The 14,500-nt window shown below is 34.1% G+C and overlaps 1 protein-coding gene across 2 annotated transcripts in view; it reads right to left on the reverse strand.

Moving 5' to 3' along the window:
- GUCY1A2 (guanylate cyclase 1 soluble subunit alpha 2) overlaps positions 1-14,500 on the reverse strand; it is a 364,637-nt gene that overhangs the window by 28,739 nt on the left and 321,398 nt on the right. Inside the window, exons 9-10 of one of the 2 annotated variants that reach the window (XM_017547043.2) lie at positions 8,903-9,007; positions 7,916-8,782 (exon numbers count right to left, since the gene is read on the reverse strand). The exons of the other annotated variant lie outside the window; for it this stretch is intronic. Coding sequence (XP_017402532.1) covers positions 8,903-9,007 — 105 coding nt within the window. The 3' untranslated portion in view covers positions 7,916-8,782. Of the gene's footprint in view, positions 1-7,915; positions 8,783-8,902; positions 9,008-14,500 lie in introns of those variants that run through there. 2 annotated transcript variants of the gene reach the window in all.

Here is a 14,500-nt window from a genome sequence, read left to right on the forward strand (position 1 = left end):
TGAACCCAGGAGGCGGAGGTTGCGGTGAGCCGAGATCGCGCCATTGCACTCCAACCTGGGTAACATGAGTGAAACTCCGTCTCAAAAAAAAAAAACAAAGTTCTGCAGTTATACTATAATATATCTAGCTCTATATTTCTTTTTGTTTATTTTGATGTTGTTTGACTTCTAAGTTTTAAGCTGTTACCTATTCAAATATTACCACTGCCACCTTCTCCCCCACCTCCCTCATTCTGTTCCTCATCGCATCTCAGTTAAACCTGGGTTAGCCTTTCTGACTTTATCCTCCATGCCTCTATAACTTTATATTTCTATCTCTTTATTTACCTAATATACCTTCCCATATTTTAAATTCTATCTTCCCATTCACTATTCTTTTCTAATTCTGTCTAATCTGAGGTTAGGCTTAAAGATTGAGTTTTAAGTTACATTATTATATTTATTCTTTTCTATAAATTTTGTCAGCTCTGTTTATATCCTGCTTGCTATTTGTTCTTGTTGTAAAGCTTCTTTAAATTTCTTGAAACTGTTAAATATACTCATTATATATTCTGTGTTCTTTTAATTCCAACATTGGAAAAATTTTACAGCATTAGTTCTGCCACTTTTTTTTAGTTGCCTCTCTCATAATGCCTGATTTCCTTTGGTTATTTGTATCTGTTAAACACTTTCCTTGAAACTTATCTGAGTTGTGTCTTTTTAGCCAGGGCAAGGTTAGGTTCCTCCAAAATAAGTTGTCTCCTTGCTTCTCAGATGCTTGGGATACAACTGGTTTGATAAGACTCAAAATAATCCTTGGCTTGAGGTTATTGGCCAGCCCAGGCAATTTTCATTTGACTTGCTCACCTGTATTAGAATCGAGATGCAGTTATAATTGCTTAAGGGAGATTTTAAAATTTTATCCTCTAATTGCTGCTAAAGAATGAACCAGGCAGTTTTCTTTGCTATTTTCTGAGTGTTAGGGAGAAGACATTACTTTTTTGTTTACTCTTACATCAAAAGTATAGCTCTTTGTGGTCGAAGTTTATGGAACGAAGGCAAAATCCTGGGTTTATCTTGGGTTTTCTAATGATACCAAGTTCTCAACTCACACATGTTCAATTCTACTGGATATGATAAAATGTTCAAGGGTAGATTGGCTTTATGGCTTTTAATACTTGGCTCCTGCTCTATTTCTTATACCTCAATTACACATATATAAATGCCCCCACACAAGTGTGTGTGTGCGCACACACACACATAGATAATTTTAGTATTCCGTAGAAAGCCTGCAGTGGATGAACTAAGTGCCTGCAAAATTCATGTTATAATCTTAACCTCCAATGTGGTGGCATTAGGAGGTAGGGGCTTTGGGAAGTGATTAAATCATGTGGTAGAACCCTCACAACAGGATTTGTAACCTTATAAAGGCCCAAAGGAGCTTGTTTATTCTTTTCGTAAGATGAGGACACAGATAGATGGCATCGTCTATGAGGACGCTGGCCTTCACCAGATACCAAGTATGTGTGTGCTTGGATCTTGAACTTCTCAGACTCTAGAAACGTGAGAAATAAAATTTTGCCATTTGTAAGCTACCTAGTTTATGGTATTTCACTATAGCAGCCTTGAAAGACTAAGACCAAGGACTAGGCACCTGGACTTTCATCTTTGGAGAAATTGAACAAAGCATTTTTCTTTACCACGCAAGCTGAAAATTATCATTATTTGGACTGGCAACATTCATTGATTTACATTATTGCCATTACTGCTATATTTATACACATTCTATTTTATATTTTTTCTTGACCATGCCATTGTATTCTCTTTTTCTGTTTTTTTTTTTTTTTTTTTTTTTTTTTTTTTTTGTTTTTTTTTTTTTTTTTTTTTTTTTATTTTTTTTTTTTTTTTTTTTTTTTTTTGAATTTAAATTGTGACAGGCGTAACTCACGTAGAAAGTCTAATGTTAATCAACCTTTATATCCTCCTCTTAAGGATATAAGACTTAAAAAACTTAACTCCGATCACTTATTCTCATTTTACATGTTGTTCTTTTCTGTATTATTCCACTTTGATTTTTTAATCTCCTAAATTAGCATTATGGTTATTATGTATGTATATAGTCAATACTTATTTAGATTTACCAAAGCATGCATTAATATCTTCCTTCTTATTCTTCTATGTCTCAGATCATCTTTTTGAGATTTTTTCTAATTTCTTACAGAAATATATTTTTAAGTAGCTTTTTGTGATGAGTTCATCTTTATGTAAAAATGTCTTTATTTTGCCCTAACTTGTGAATTCTAAATTTATATTCTTTTTCTCTCAGCACACAAAAATATACCAACTCCTTTTTGACTTGTGTTATGGTTACTGAGAAACATGCTGCTTGTCTAAATATTAGTCCTCTGTGGAAATTCTATTTCTTTGCTCAGGTTACTTTTAAGTTCTACTCTTTTATAAGATAATTCTTTTGCGTTTACTGAGATCAACAATTCTTCTCCTTTCTGTCTTTTTCTGTTTGTGCATTTCTGGTGGAAAGTTTTTTTCTGCTTCTATGTGCTGAAATTTTAGATGGTGAACTAATGTTTGGTAGTGCTTTATCCTTAGGAATTCTATTTCTTCTGGGTTGGAATACTCTCATTCCAGAGATATTTTGCATTTTCTTTTTCTAGGCACCCAAGGAGTTTTAGCATTTCAGGGGAAACTATTTTATGGTAGCATAACTCTGGCCTGTGGTCATCAATACTTAGGAGAAATTATTATTTGTGCCCACCTGAGTCATACTGAGACAGAAAAACTTCCTCCATGCAACTGTCCAGGAGAGGGTGGATTTTTTTTTCTCCCCAGTCCACCTTTTTTACTGACCCCATATACGATTTGAATTTCTCCCAAGTGTTTTCAATTCCCTTTGGCCTATGATCTTGTGCCTGTTAGATGTTAAAGTTTCTTATTTAATGAGACCACAGCCATCTTCTTTTCATCATACCACTACAGGGCTTCTCATTTTACATGTTGTTATTTTCTCTATTATTCCACTTTGATTTTAAATTTTCTCTCATCATACCACTAAAGGGCTTCTGAAGCATGAGCTCAAGCGTTTCTGTGACTTTTTGGCTTCCAGTTCATCCTCTTACTTTCTTGTATACCAATCTGTATATTTCATTCTTCACGCTACCTCTTTTTTAGAGGGGCAATTTTAGGCTTTCTCCTCTGTTATGGTGCTGGAGATAGAGACCTCTATCTACTATTTTTTTGGAGAACTCCCACTCACCCATCAGAACTCAGCTCAAAATCTACATTTTCAGTGATTTTTTTCCTTCCTCTCTGTTGTACGTATCACAGTACTTCTTAAGTTTCCCATATCGCATCATTCACAATTTGTGTTTATATATTTGATTGTGCAATTGTGATTAATCTGTGTCTCCTTTACCATTTATTCAGTTCCCTCATGTGAGGAGACATGTATTACTCATGATTGTCCAAGAGTCAAGCACAGTTCTAAGCACAAAGTTTATGTTTAGTAAATAAATATTTGATGAATTAATGAATGTGAGAACCTGGATAAGGATGATGAAAAATTAACACATACTATTCAAGGGTTGCAATTCAGGCTCTTTAATGTAAGATAAAAACTGGAGGTGGTTTTAAGTTAAGACAGGGAAAAATACCAAATGGAAAGATTTAGTGTTCCTCTGTAAGTACTGGAGAAATACAGGTAATAACACTGAATCTGATATTTAGCTCTGTAATCTACCAGCTGATTTTGGAAAAGTTGCTAATTCTCGATATTCTTTTTTTTTTTTTTGACAGATAATAGCAAATACCCAAGAGCAAATACCCACATACTAATGTTGTCAAGATGGGGACAAAATTAAAAAATAATGTAAAATGGGCCCTTCCACATAGTCCAAATTTACTAATAACCATAACCCTTCTTACCTGGAAAACTTTAAAAGATAATTTGCTATTAAACTTAGGCTTAAGATACCCCTTCTGAATAAAGATGTGAAGGATTGGCTAAGAGACTTGGGGATAATTTGGCATCTTCTGTTGGAAACCTGCATGTGGGGTCATTGTGATTATGTACAGTGCTTCCAGTCATCTTGTGCTGAGGTAGTGGGTGGATTAGGTGCCCATCCTTACCTATGAGTCTTGATTAATGGCACATAACAAGAAAAAGCAGCAAAAGTTATTTGCAGAGTCCTTTTCATCTTAACTGGCTGAAAGTCTTGCTCGACATTTAAATGTGTTACTCAGTGTGTAGCAGGTACTTAAATCACTTCTCACTCTCTTACATAAGCACTAATAAACTCAGAGTTGCATTAACTTATTGAGACATCTTAATAAAGAAGTCTTCCATCTGTGGTCCCAGAGGAGAAAAATCAATCTTCTGGCTACATGGGGTTCCTACAAGTTTAGTATTATCATTGATCATGAACCTCCTTCCAGAGAGAATGTAGAAATCCTTCCAGGTGAATAATAAGGAGCAGACAGAAGGCAGAGAGACAGACATTAAAAAATCTGTTTAAATTAAGATTTTAATATCTCTCCACATGAGGGATTCTCTCTCAAAGTCCCTACCCTCAATACAGTTAATAATTTAAAAGAGGCATGATTCAGCCGTGATGTTAAAGCTCACATTACCTTTGTCTGGTCATAGAACTGCCTTTATGCATACACAAAGCAGGAGGCTACCTACATGATGTGACTTACAGGATACTAGGAACCAGAACTAATCTTCATCTGAAAATATTACCTTTGATGCACTATTTCACCACTAGTGTTGATTCCTACTTTGAAAATGCAAATATCTCTACTATATTGAATTGGTTACACTGGGGTAATAGCTATGTCTAAAATAGGTTGCATGTTTTGGGTGACCCACTGGCAGGTTAAATAATCCTGAAATATTTGTAATAATTATGGCTAACCCACTAAATCCACTCCACATTTTTCCCTTTTTGTTGGGTAAGTACCAATCAACAGTTACGTGGATGCTTACTTATTGCCATAAACGAACGGTAAAATTTTCTCCCCCTTTAATTCATGCTGGGTTCAGGGATGTGTTATAAGTCAGCTTCTGTAAGTGAGGGTACAGCATTCCTCTGGTCAAAGCAATTATTTTAAATTCTATGCTTTAAAATTTTAAACATTAAAATTATTTTAAAGTTTTATGCTTCACATCAGAACATAATCCAGAGGAAGAGAGAGGGTCTTCTTTTCCTTCAATGACTGAAGAAAAGTATAACCAAAGCCATTTTGTTTTCACAAGAGAAGCCAGTCTGAGGACCAGACTGACAGGCAAAAGAGGGTGGAGTCACAGGTACACAAAATCTGTGTATACCACATCTAAATTCTTAATTCTATGCACGTATAATTTTTCTTTCTCTTTGTAAAAGCCCACTGAGTTGGACTTTCTGTTACTTGCCACTATACCCAACTTAAAAGACACACTTGCTATTAATGATGAATGGCTCTGTTCTGTTTTAGATTCCTAAGGTTGGGATAATCTCGCTCTGATACTAATGTTCCACAATGGCATTAAAGGGTGCTCGGGAGAAGATAAGAAAAATTACATAAAGGCAGAGATAATAGTAGTCACATTGAATAATGGATAATCATTCTCTAGGTAGGTCAGGACAATGAGCAAATATTCCTGCAAACTAAAGAATATAAAAAATAAACATCTCTTGTTAACAGTGTCTCTCAATACAGCTAAGTTGGTCTTTCTGTTACTCAACCTCTAAATTAAAAACTGGCTTTCAAATTGAATTGATTTAGCATCACATTTTTTTTTTATGAACAAAGAAAAGTTTTTAAAGATAAGTGCTGTTTCGTGGACTAGTGCTAGTGAAGCATTGTCTAGGTAAGAGACAGTTACACCTGCCGTATCCATGACAGCAAGAACCACAATGCTGTGGCTGAGGGTGGAAAAGAAGGTCTCTAAGGCAGAAACTTCAGGATTTGATGATAGCAAACAGGTATTATGTGTTACATTTAATTATGTGACAGATTGCGCTTGTGTGATCTCATCTCTAAAAACTCAGTGACATTTTGAATTTAAATCCTCTGTCTCAAGTTTAAACAGATCTTTTGGGGAGGACATCTCTTCCACAGACTGTTAAACTAATTACCTGGGTGTTGAGACAGGATTCCTTATTGTCTAGGCAGCATGCGAGTCCTTAGCAGAGCAACTTTTCCAGCTTTGGCTTCTGGGCTTCCTTCCTATAAGAGTTCACATTGAGTCTCTGGGGCCAGGCTGGGGAGCAGATACTGTATTCTCATTTTTGAATTTTTCTGTTTTTCTCCTTAGAGCCCACCTATGTCTCCTTCTTCACTTTAGCATATGAGTAAGTATCATCAGGTTAATCAACTCATGCAAATAAGCAACTATGATTATTCATCCAATTACTTCTTAAGCTTAGTTAGGACACTCTGTAGCCCATTTTTTCCTTTTAATTTTATTTGCCACATAATCATTGTACATGTTTATTGAATACAGAATGATATTTTGATACATGTATACAATGTATAATCTTATTGGGACAATTAGCATATCTATCACCTCAAACATTTTTCATTTCTTTGTGTTGGGAACATTCAAAATCTTTGAGCTTTTTTAAAAAATCATTTATCATTATTAACTTTACACACCCTACAATGATATAGAGCACTAGAAATTTTTCCTCTTATAGAGCTATAACTTTTTATCCATTAACAGTCCTCTCCCTGTCCTCTTCTGTCCCCTCCTCTTCCCAGGCTCTATTCACCATGATTCTACTCTTGAGCTCCACGTGCTCAACTTTGTAGATCTCATGTGAGTGAGAACATGCATTATTTATCTTTCTGTGCCTGACTCACTTCACTTAATGTAATGTCCTCCAGGCTCATCCATGTTGCTTCTGATGACGGGATGTTATTCTTTTTTATGACTGAACAGTGTTCCTTTGTGTATATATTAGACATTTTCTTTATTCATCTGTTGATGGACACTTGGGCAGATTTTATATACTGGCTATTGGGAATAGTGTTGCAATTAACATGGGGATACAGAAATCTTTTTGAAACACTGATTTCCTTTCCTTTGCATAAATACCCAGTAGTGGGACTGCTGGATCATATGGTTCTGTTTTTAATTTTGTTGAGGACTTTCCATACTGTTTACCATCATGGCTGTATAATTAACATTTCCACCATTAATGTATAGGAGCTCCCTTTTCTCTGCATCCTTGTCAGCATTTGGGGTAAGGTGATATCTCATTGTGGTTTTAATTTGTATTTCCCTGATGATTAGTGATCTTGAGAATTTTTTCATATACTTGTTGGCCACTTGAATGTCTTTTTTTTGAAAAGTGTCTATTTGTATCCCATATTTTAATGGGATTTTAAAAGAACTCTTATGTTGTTTGAATCCCTTGCATGTTCTGGATGTTACATGGATACTTGTCCTATGAATAGTTTGCAAATATTTTCTCCCATTCTACAAGTTGTCTTCTCACTCTGTTGATTACTTCCTTGGCTGTGCAAAACCTTTTTAGTTCGAGATAGTACCATTTGTCTTTTTTTGTTTTTGCTGTCTGTGCTTTTTAAATCTTATCTATAAAGTATTTTATGAAATAGCTATCCATTGAAATCCTTACTCTTCTTTCTGGTGACAGTGACTCTCTCCTTGACCAAATCTGAGTCAGGGTCCTCTCAGTCCTCTGTCTGGCTGGGCCCCAACTTGTCCTGCTTAGCTAGTTTTAGCATTAATCATGCTGAGTCAGCTTAGAGAAAATGGTTGAACCCTTGATATTTGATCACACTCAATATTTGAACGAATTCCTCATCTTCTACTCTCAATAACTCATCATGCTGACGTGCCATCAGCAAGAATCCTGTCATAGGTTTAGCCAGAATTTCCCTAGCTTGATGTTTTCTTTTGGTAATTTAAAGTGACCATTCTGTCCAACAATAAAGACAAATGTGATAATGTTCTGGATCATATTTCAAAATGATCCAGTGAGTCAAACTGAATGCTTCAACATACAAACATATACTAGCAAGCAGTAGTCTGTGAAAAGTATAAAGCTCCCAAGGAGGGCATATTTCCTAATATTCACTTCACATGCAGCCGTGGTATGGAACAAACAAGGAAGACCATCCCAGCCAATGGAGACAAGTGCCACAGATGGAGCTGGAGGTTATCATGATTCCCCATAGGGACTTGAGCCAGGGCAAGGGCATCTTATTACCTCTCTATCATGCTGTGAAACGGAGAATTACAATGTGTTTTCCCTTTCTCCCTTGAAAAATTTTATTGAAATTATGCCTTTGTCTTTGTCTGTCACTCATCTATCTATATGAATAAGAATACACACATATATTTATGTGGGAGTGCGGGTAGAGAGGGAGAAAGCAGACATTTGTGTTTTGGTTCCTAAGTGACCATGTGTTGATGGAGATGAATGCATACCACCCAGCATATCTGGATGTGAGCCAGCTGTTGTAACTGAAAGAAACTCTATGTTATCTCCCTTGCAGAGGGACGTGAAGGCGTTCAACTTGTTCAGGAAAGTGTGCAAATCAGTATTTGGCATGCAGAAGGTCAATTGTGTCAAAAACTGCTAGTTCTTTACCAAAACCATTTCTAGTTTTCCTCAGCACAATATCACTTAACTACAGTCTGTCTTGTAGTTAAGTTCCAGAAAGTTCAAACTATTAACAAAAGGTAGTCTTCAGCCTCATCATGTGTTAAGTGGCAACCACCTTGCCTATGCTACAGACACCTTCTTAGTCTCTCTCTGCTTAAATTTTCTTACCTCTAAAACGAAGAGAGCAGATTTTCATAGGATTATTAGGATATAATTGAGAAAATGGTTCATAAAAGCATTCTACATTGATTATCATTTAAGAACTATTCATTAAGTGTTTCTTCATTTACCTACTCAATGTCAGTTCTCTTAGGGTCAGGGAAGTGGCTCTTAGGAGTGGCATGGCTTCTGAGCAGCAGGTAATATGAAGACAAGGGCAGATGATGAGAACAGCCCTGTTTTGTGAACACAAGATGAAGACTCCCTTAAGAACTTCTAGAAACAGATGGAAATTTGTCTGGTTGAGGCTAAATGATTATAGAGGAGAGGGACATTAAATAACAAGATAACTTGTTTCTGTATAGGTAGGCTGCGGAGTATTTCAGAACACTGGAATAAAATGGTCTTATAGGTATGTGCTGCATCTCATCTAGTTGATGGGTATGCCCTTGAAAGTTACTCAGTGGACATTCAACCGACATTTAATTATGATAGTAATATGAACCCTTTTCTCTGTCCTTTCAAGAAAGCAACTGGCTAGTCAGAAGACATGTGAGCTATGCCTTTTCTTTGTGATATATATTTGGGGTACATACAGTAATTATAATGTGTGTTCTTTGGTTTTGTAAGAGGACAAAAGAGAGATTTCATGTTAAAAAAAATTCAAATTGGCTTTGTCAGATATTGTGTCAGCAGCTGCATCTGCAACCATAAAGGCACTGAATTATAAATACTCCATTCACTCCTTCATTTGTTCCCCCATTCTTTCATCTATTATTCATTCATATTCTTAGGCACTGTTATTCACCTTCACTGTATGGAAAAAATGCTAGAAAGAATATTGACTCTTTTTTTGGTATTATTTATTGATTTAAATATTTTATAAGTGACAGTTTGGACACTTTTAAGGTAAATAAATGCATGATTTAACTAGACAATTTTGTAATGAATTATGTAAATTTAACACACAACTGTCATTTCCACTTTGTTTTATAAGAATCCCATGTTTCCATCACTCATTTTTCAGACACAAATTCACCTTGTTCTGCAGTCTGTAAATACCAAGACATTTTGTATCATGAAACATGCTATTTACATTGTGAATGCTTTAGAATAACAAACAAAAGAATGAGTAATAAGTGGTGTTACATGAAAAGCAAAGAAGATATTTTGGATATTTATAATCTTATATGAGTTATACTTTTACATGTATTATTATTCTTAAAATTCTAGTGAAATGAGGCATATTTTATTATTTCAATCAGAAAAAGTTTCTCTAAACCTGTACTACTAAAGAAAAATATTTTAAAATATAATATGAAATACCAAATGAAACTTTTTAAAAATTAATGGCACAGGTTTAAGAGATGCATTCATTTAAAAAAAACAAAAAAAACAAAAATAGTTTGACATTTCAAAATATATGTAATTTAATCATGCCCTACATATATATTAGTATATTTACCTGGTATTAGTTGATGACATTATAATTTAAGTTTGTGATAACTACATTTTTAAAAGATATTATTCACAAAGTAAATCTAATAGCAAGGGAGCAGATGTACAATATAATTTACATTGCAAGCCAAACCAGATATTTAGACCCATGAAATTGCAGCAAACAAATTAGCCAAAATGTTAAAGTAATTCAGGTTAAATAAAAACCACCCCATGCAGAGGATGCTAATGAAGGCCTAGCACATTATAACTCTGTGTTTTTATTAAGTGATTTTGGAAACCTACTTATTATTACTAGTGCCCAAAAACTTGATGGAAATGCATTGGCTGTTTATTTTATGCATTGCAATGAGCATTAACAGGATTAGGTTTGATATTTAAAGTACTGTTTGGGAAGTGTGACCCTTTGGTTTTGTAAAATGGCTACTCACAGTTGAAGAGTCAGAATTCAGGTAGGTTAATTTTGAAATGAAGAATGATATGTATTATTTCTGGAATGCACTTAATCGGGATTTTAAAAGCATAATGAGACAGTTTCGTCACTTGATTACTGAAGTTATAAGGTAGCTACAGGCAGCTGTTATAAAACTTTTGACTTCTTCCAAGGAGGATTTTTTTTTTTTAAATAAAAAGCTTTTCATCCAACTTCAAGAAAAATTAGAAAGTATTTCTCTCCATGGACCATTATTCTATTTGAACCTAACCTGAATTCTCTCATAGTCAAAACCTGCCATGATGATGTGAATCAATTTCCGCATAGTTAGAATAATTTTTGCTCCAAATTCTTAAGGGAGGCAACGAATTAGCAGCTTGTAAATTTTGCAGATCTGGGCCTTCAATAACTCAGTAGAAGGCACTAAAATAGAGGGAAAAATGAAAACGGGACTGTGGAGTACAGCTGTTCAAATTTCATCTTAATTTCTGTTTTTCTCATATTTTTTCTATTTTTACAATCATTATTAAAATATTTCCTTAAAGAAATAAAAATGGTAAAGGTATTGAAAGTCATATTTCTTTATCTGAACAAGTATTGTCTATCATTTCAAGACAAAGGTTTTCTTAACACTGAAAATCACAGGAAGAAAGTAATCAGTATTTTCATAGGTACCAATTTATATGGTAGCTGCCTGTTTTTTCACAATTTCAAAATAATTTAGTCAGTATGGAATAAACAGAAGTTAATTAACAGAGAAATTATTCCCTTTTGAAGTATTAATTTTTTCTAAATATTTTCTACCCCTTTCTTTGACTACCTCATCTGTTGGAATTTAAGACCCCTGAAGCACATAACAAAAAAGTCAAAATAAGAAATGAGAACCAAAATTCAAGGGTATTTAACTCATTGAAGCATATATTTCCACAGAGGCACAAATAATAATTGTTTCTATATGATTTTCTATTAATTAACACAAGCGATGTCATGAAGACAATTTGTTAAATGGTTTGAATATAATCTTAATACATGAAAATAAACCAGAAAGAACACAATTTTAAGTTTGGGAGATTATAGATTCTTTAAATCTTGTTCAAGATTTGTTCAAGTTATTATAAAGTCAATGAGAAATACCTACAGTGGAGGAATATACTTACTCTTAAAGAAGATACTTGACTTATCTTCCCTTAGGAATCGAATACTCTGCTAGAAATGATTTTTAATTTTCCCTGAAAAATAACAGCTTTGGATTGAGATTTGTAAATTATTGATCTCTTGATCCAAGCTGTATTTTTTTGTATTTAGTAACATGGCAATTTGTAAATTCCGGTGAATACTCAAAATTGTAGTTAAGAACAGCTATCTGAATATAGGTTAAAACTTCAAAGACACAGAGCTAAGAAATATGGAATACATTGTATATTGCTTTTTCAATAGAGTAGACATAAAATTGATGACAAATATTTCCGAACCCTCAATAAGAACTCAAAACATAATACTATGCCAAGCTGAACTACAAAGGGGTATCTAAGAAACAAGACAGTGCATCAGTTATCTCTAGCTACAGAGCCAGTAAAATCAAGTTGCATTTGATGTATACACCTCACTGGAAAGCAGTTTTCAGAAATCAATTTCCCTACAAATAGAAGAAGCATTTTTTCTATTTCAGTCTTTAGCAGTGTGGTACTCACATTAAAAAAAAAATGGCTACTTGAAAATAAGAGGATTTTTCTAACTTAAGACATTTGTAGGGGCTAAAAACAGGAGATTGTCTAAACAGATTGACCCTGATACTTCTTGAAAATGTTTTTAAATTCACTGAAAACAAACACACACACATTTTTATAGACCCACGTTTTTCTTTACTTACAAAGTCTCTGGAAGTCAAGGTCCCAATTCTCTCCGTTACATCTATCCTCAAATGATCTACATTTATGTGCTCATCTTCTTTCCCCTTCCCTCACAAATCCGCAAAGTTTTCAATCATGTGAAAGTGAAAAAGAGAGGAAGCCCCAGCCCAAACAGTAAAATACTATTGTCATTTATCTTACAAGAGCTAGAAAGAAATAAAGCAAAGAGGGCAGGAGGGAGGGAGGGGGGGGAGGGAGGGAGGGAGGGAGGGAAGGAAAGAAGGAAGGAAGGAAGGAAAGAAGGAAGGAAGGAAGGAAGGAAGGAAGGAAGGAAGGAAATTAAAAAAGAGGAGCTAACCATGCTAACAAATTTTAAAGCCTACTTAATTTACTGCACATAAAACCTATATATGCAACCCATTTGTTTTACATTCATTAAGCCTTTTATTCAGGAACACCTAACTCTCTTGATTCAAGTTATAGTCACACTTGGTATTTGGACTCTTGCAATGGTTTCTCACTAGCAGAGAGACTATACTAATGTTTAATTAGGTAATACAGCAAATATTGTGTGAATACATAATACCAAATTTTCCCAGTAGTGGGGAGACATCTATGATGTGACAAGTTCTTTTCGTCCCTCTAAATATTCACTCTAATTAGCACATTTATTAAATCTATTGTTTGTTTTAGCAAAGTTTTGACATGCTGAATTTCATGGCATTCTGTCATTTTTATGACATTCTATTAAATATGAATACTGTATTTAAAAATCTATAATCATTGATCCTTACCATCTATTTTCAGCTTTCTTCTTAGGTTAACAGGATTTGACAACAGAATTTTAATGTAAGCAAAGTTTGATTTTTCTGTCTCTTCTCTACTGGTATCCATTCCTTTCTCTAAGTTGCATTCCAGCTGAATCCAACTAAATACTTCATAAATGCTCATAAAATGAGACTCCTCCTGTAGCCAAGTAATCATTTGCATTTTAGTGGGAGAATTCTTTTAGACAGAATAAAAGTGTTTCTAAGGATCAAAAGAAAAAGCAACAAGCACCTATTATTTCAGGTCATTGGGTTATAAAACAAATAAAAGAAATCAATTTTATGAGTGCCTAGTGACACACTTGAAACAAATTTTTAAAGAAAATAATAATTTGGGCTGCCATCCATTACTTTTTACACAAGAACAAAAATTAAAGAATTTTTCTAAAAATCCCCCTGTATTACTTTAGATAATTATACAGTCCTATAGTTGACCTAGACCTTCTTGGCTAGAGTTGGAGCCACCATAAGAAATAATTTCTTTTTTTTGAGAATAGTTTCTAGTCAAAGAACACAAAAGCAATTTATCTGAGAGTCCGAGCCAAGGTTAAGTTTTGGTTTCAATGTGGTAATTTTTACCAATAAAATTCAGAACGAAGGTTTCACATTATTGATAAATCAACTAAGTGGTTTCCTATTTTGTTTCATTTTATAAAAATTTTTAACTTAAAAGGCTAAAAAAGGAGATGGCCTTTCAAATGGTTAGATACATACATATTGATCCAGATCCCCCAAGCCTCAGCAGAAAGTCATGTTCATTTGCTATCCTTTAAAGAGTGATATTGACCATGAAGAAACACTTCCTGGGAGGCAATAAAGTAGAATGGTTCTAGGAATTGAGGTTTCATTGGGTATGGAAATGCATAGTTTCTTGTTAGTCAGAGGTGATGTAGCAATATTCATATTTGTTGTTCAAATGATTTGAACATGAATTGGTTTTGACTTAGATTTTATTCCAAGAAGTTTACAATGCATTGTTCTATATTCTAATGTGAACAAGCTGGAAATACAGTATTATTTGACTGTTATCCTTAATTCTTATATTATTTCAAAAAATGTAGTATTTTAAGTAAAATAATATTGCCAAATTTGCAAACCCTGGCTCAATGCCACGATTTGTAAGTTTGTCATATTTATGACTTTTTTTCCTGTAACATTTAG

Source organism: Cebus imitator, unplaced genomic scaffold (assembly GCF_001604975.1).
Source record: "Cebus imitator isolate Cc_AM_T3 unplaced genomic scaffold, Cebus_imitator-1.0 Scaffold194, whole genome shotgun sequence".
NCBI classification, from domain to species: Eukaryota; Metazoa; Chordata; class Mammalia; order Primates; family Cebidae; genus Cebus; species Cebus imitator.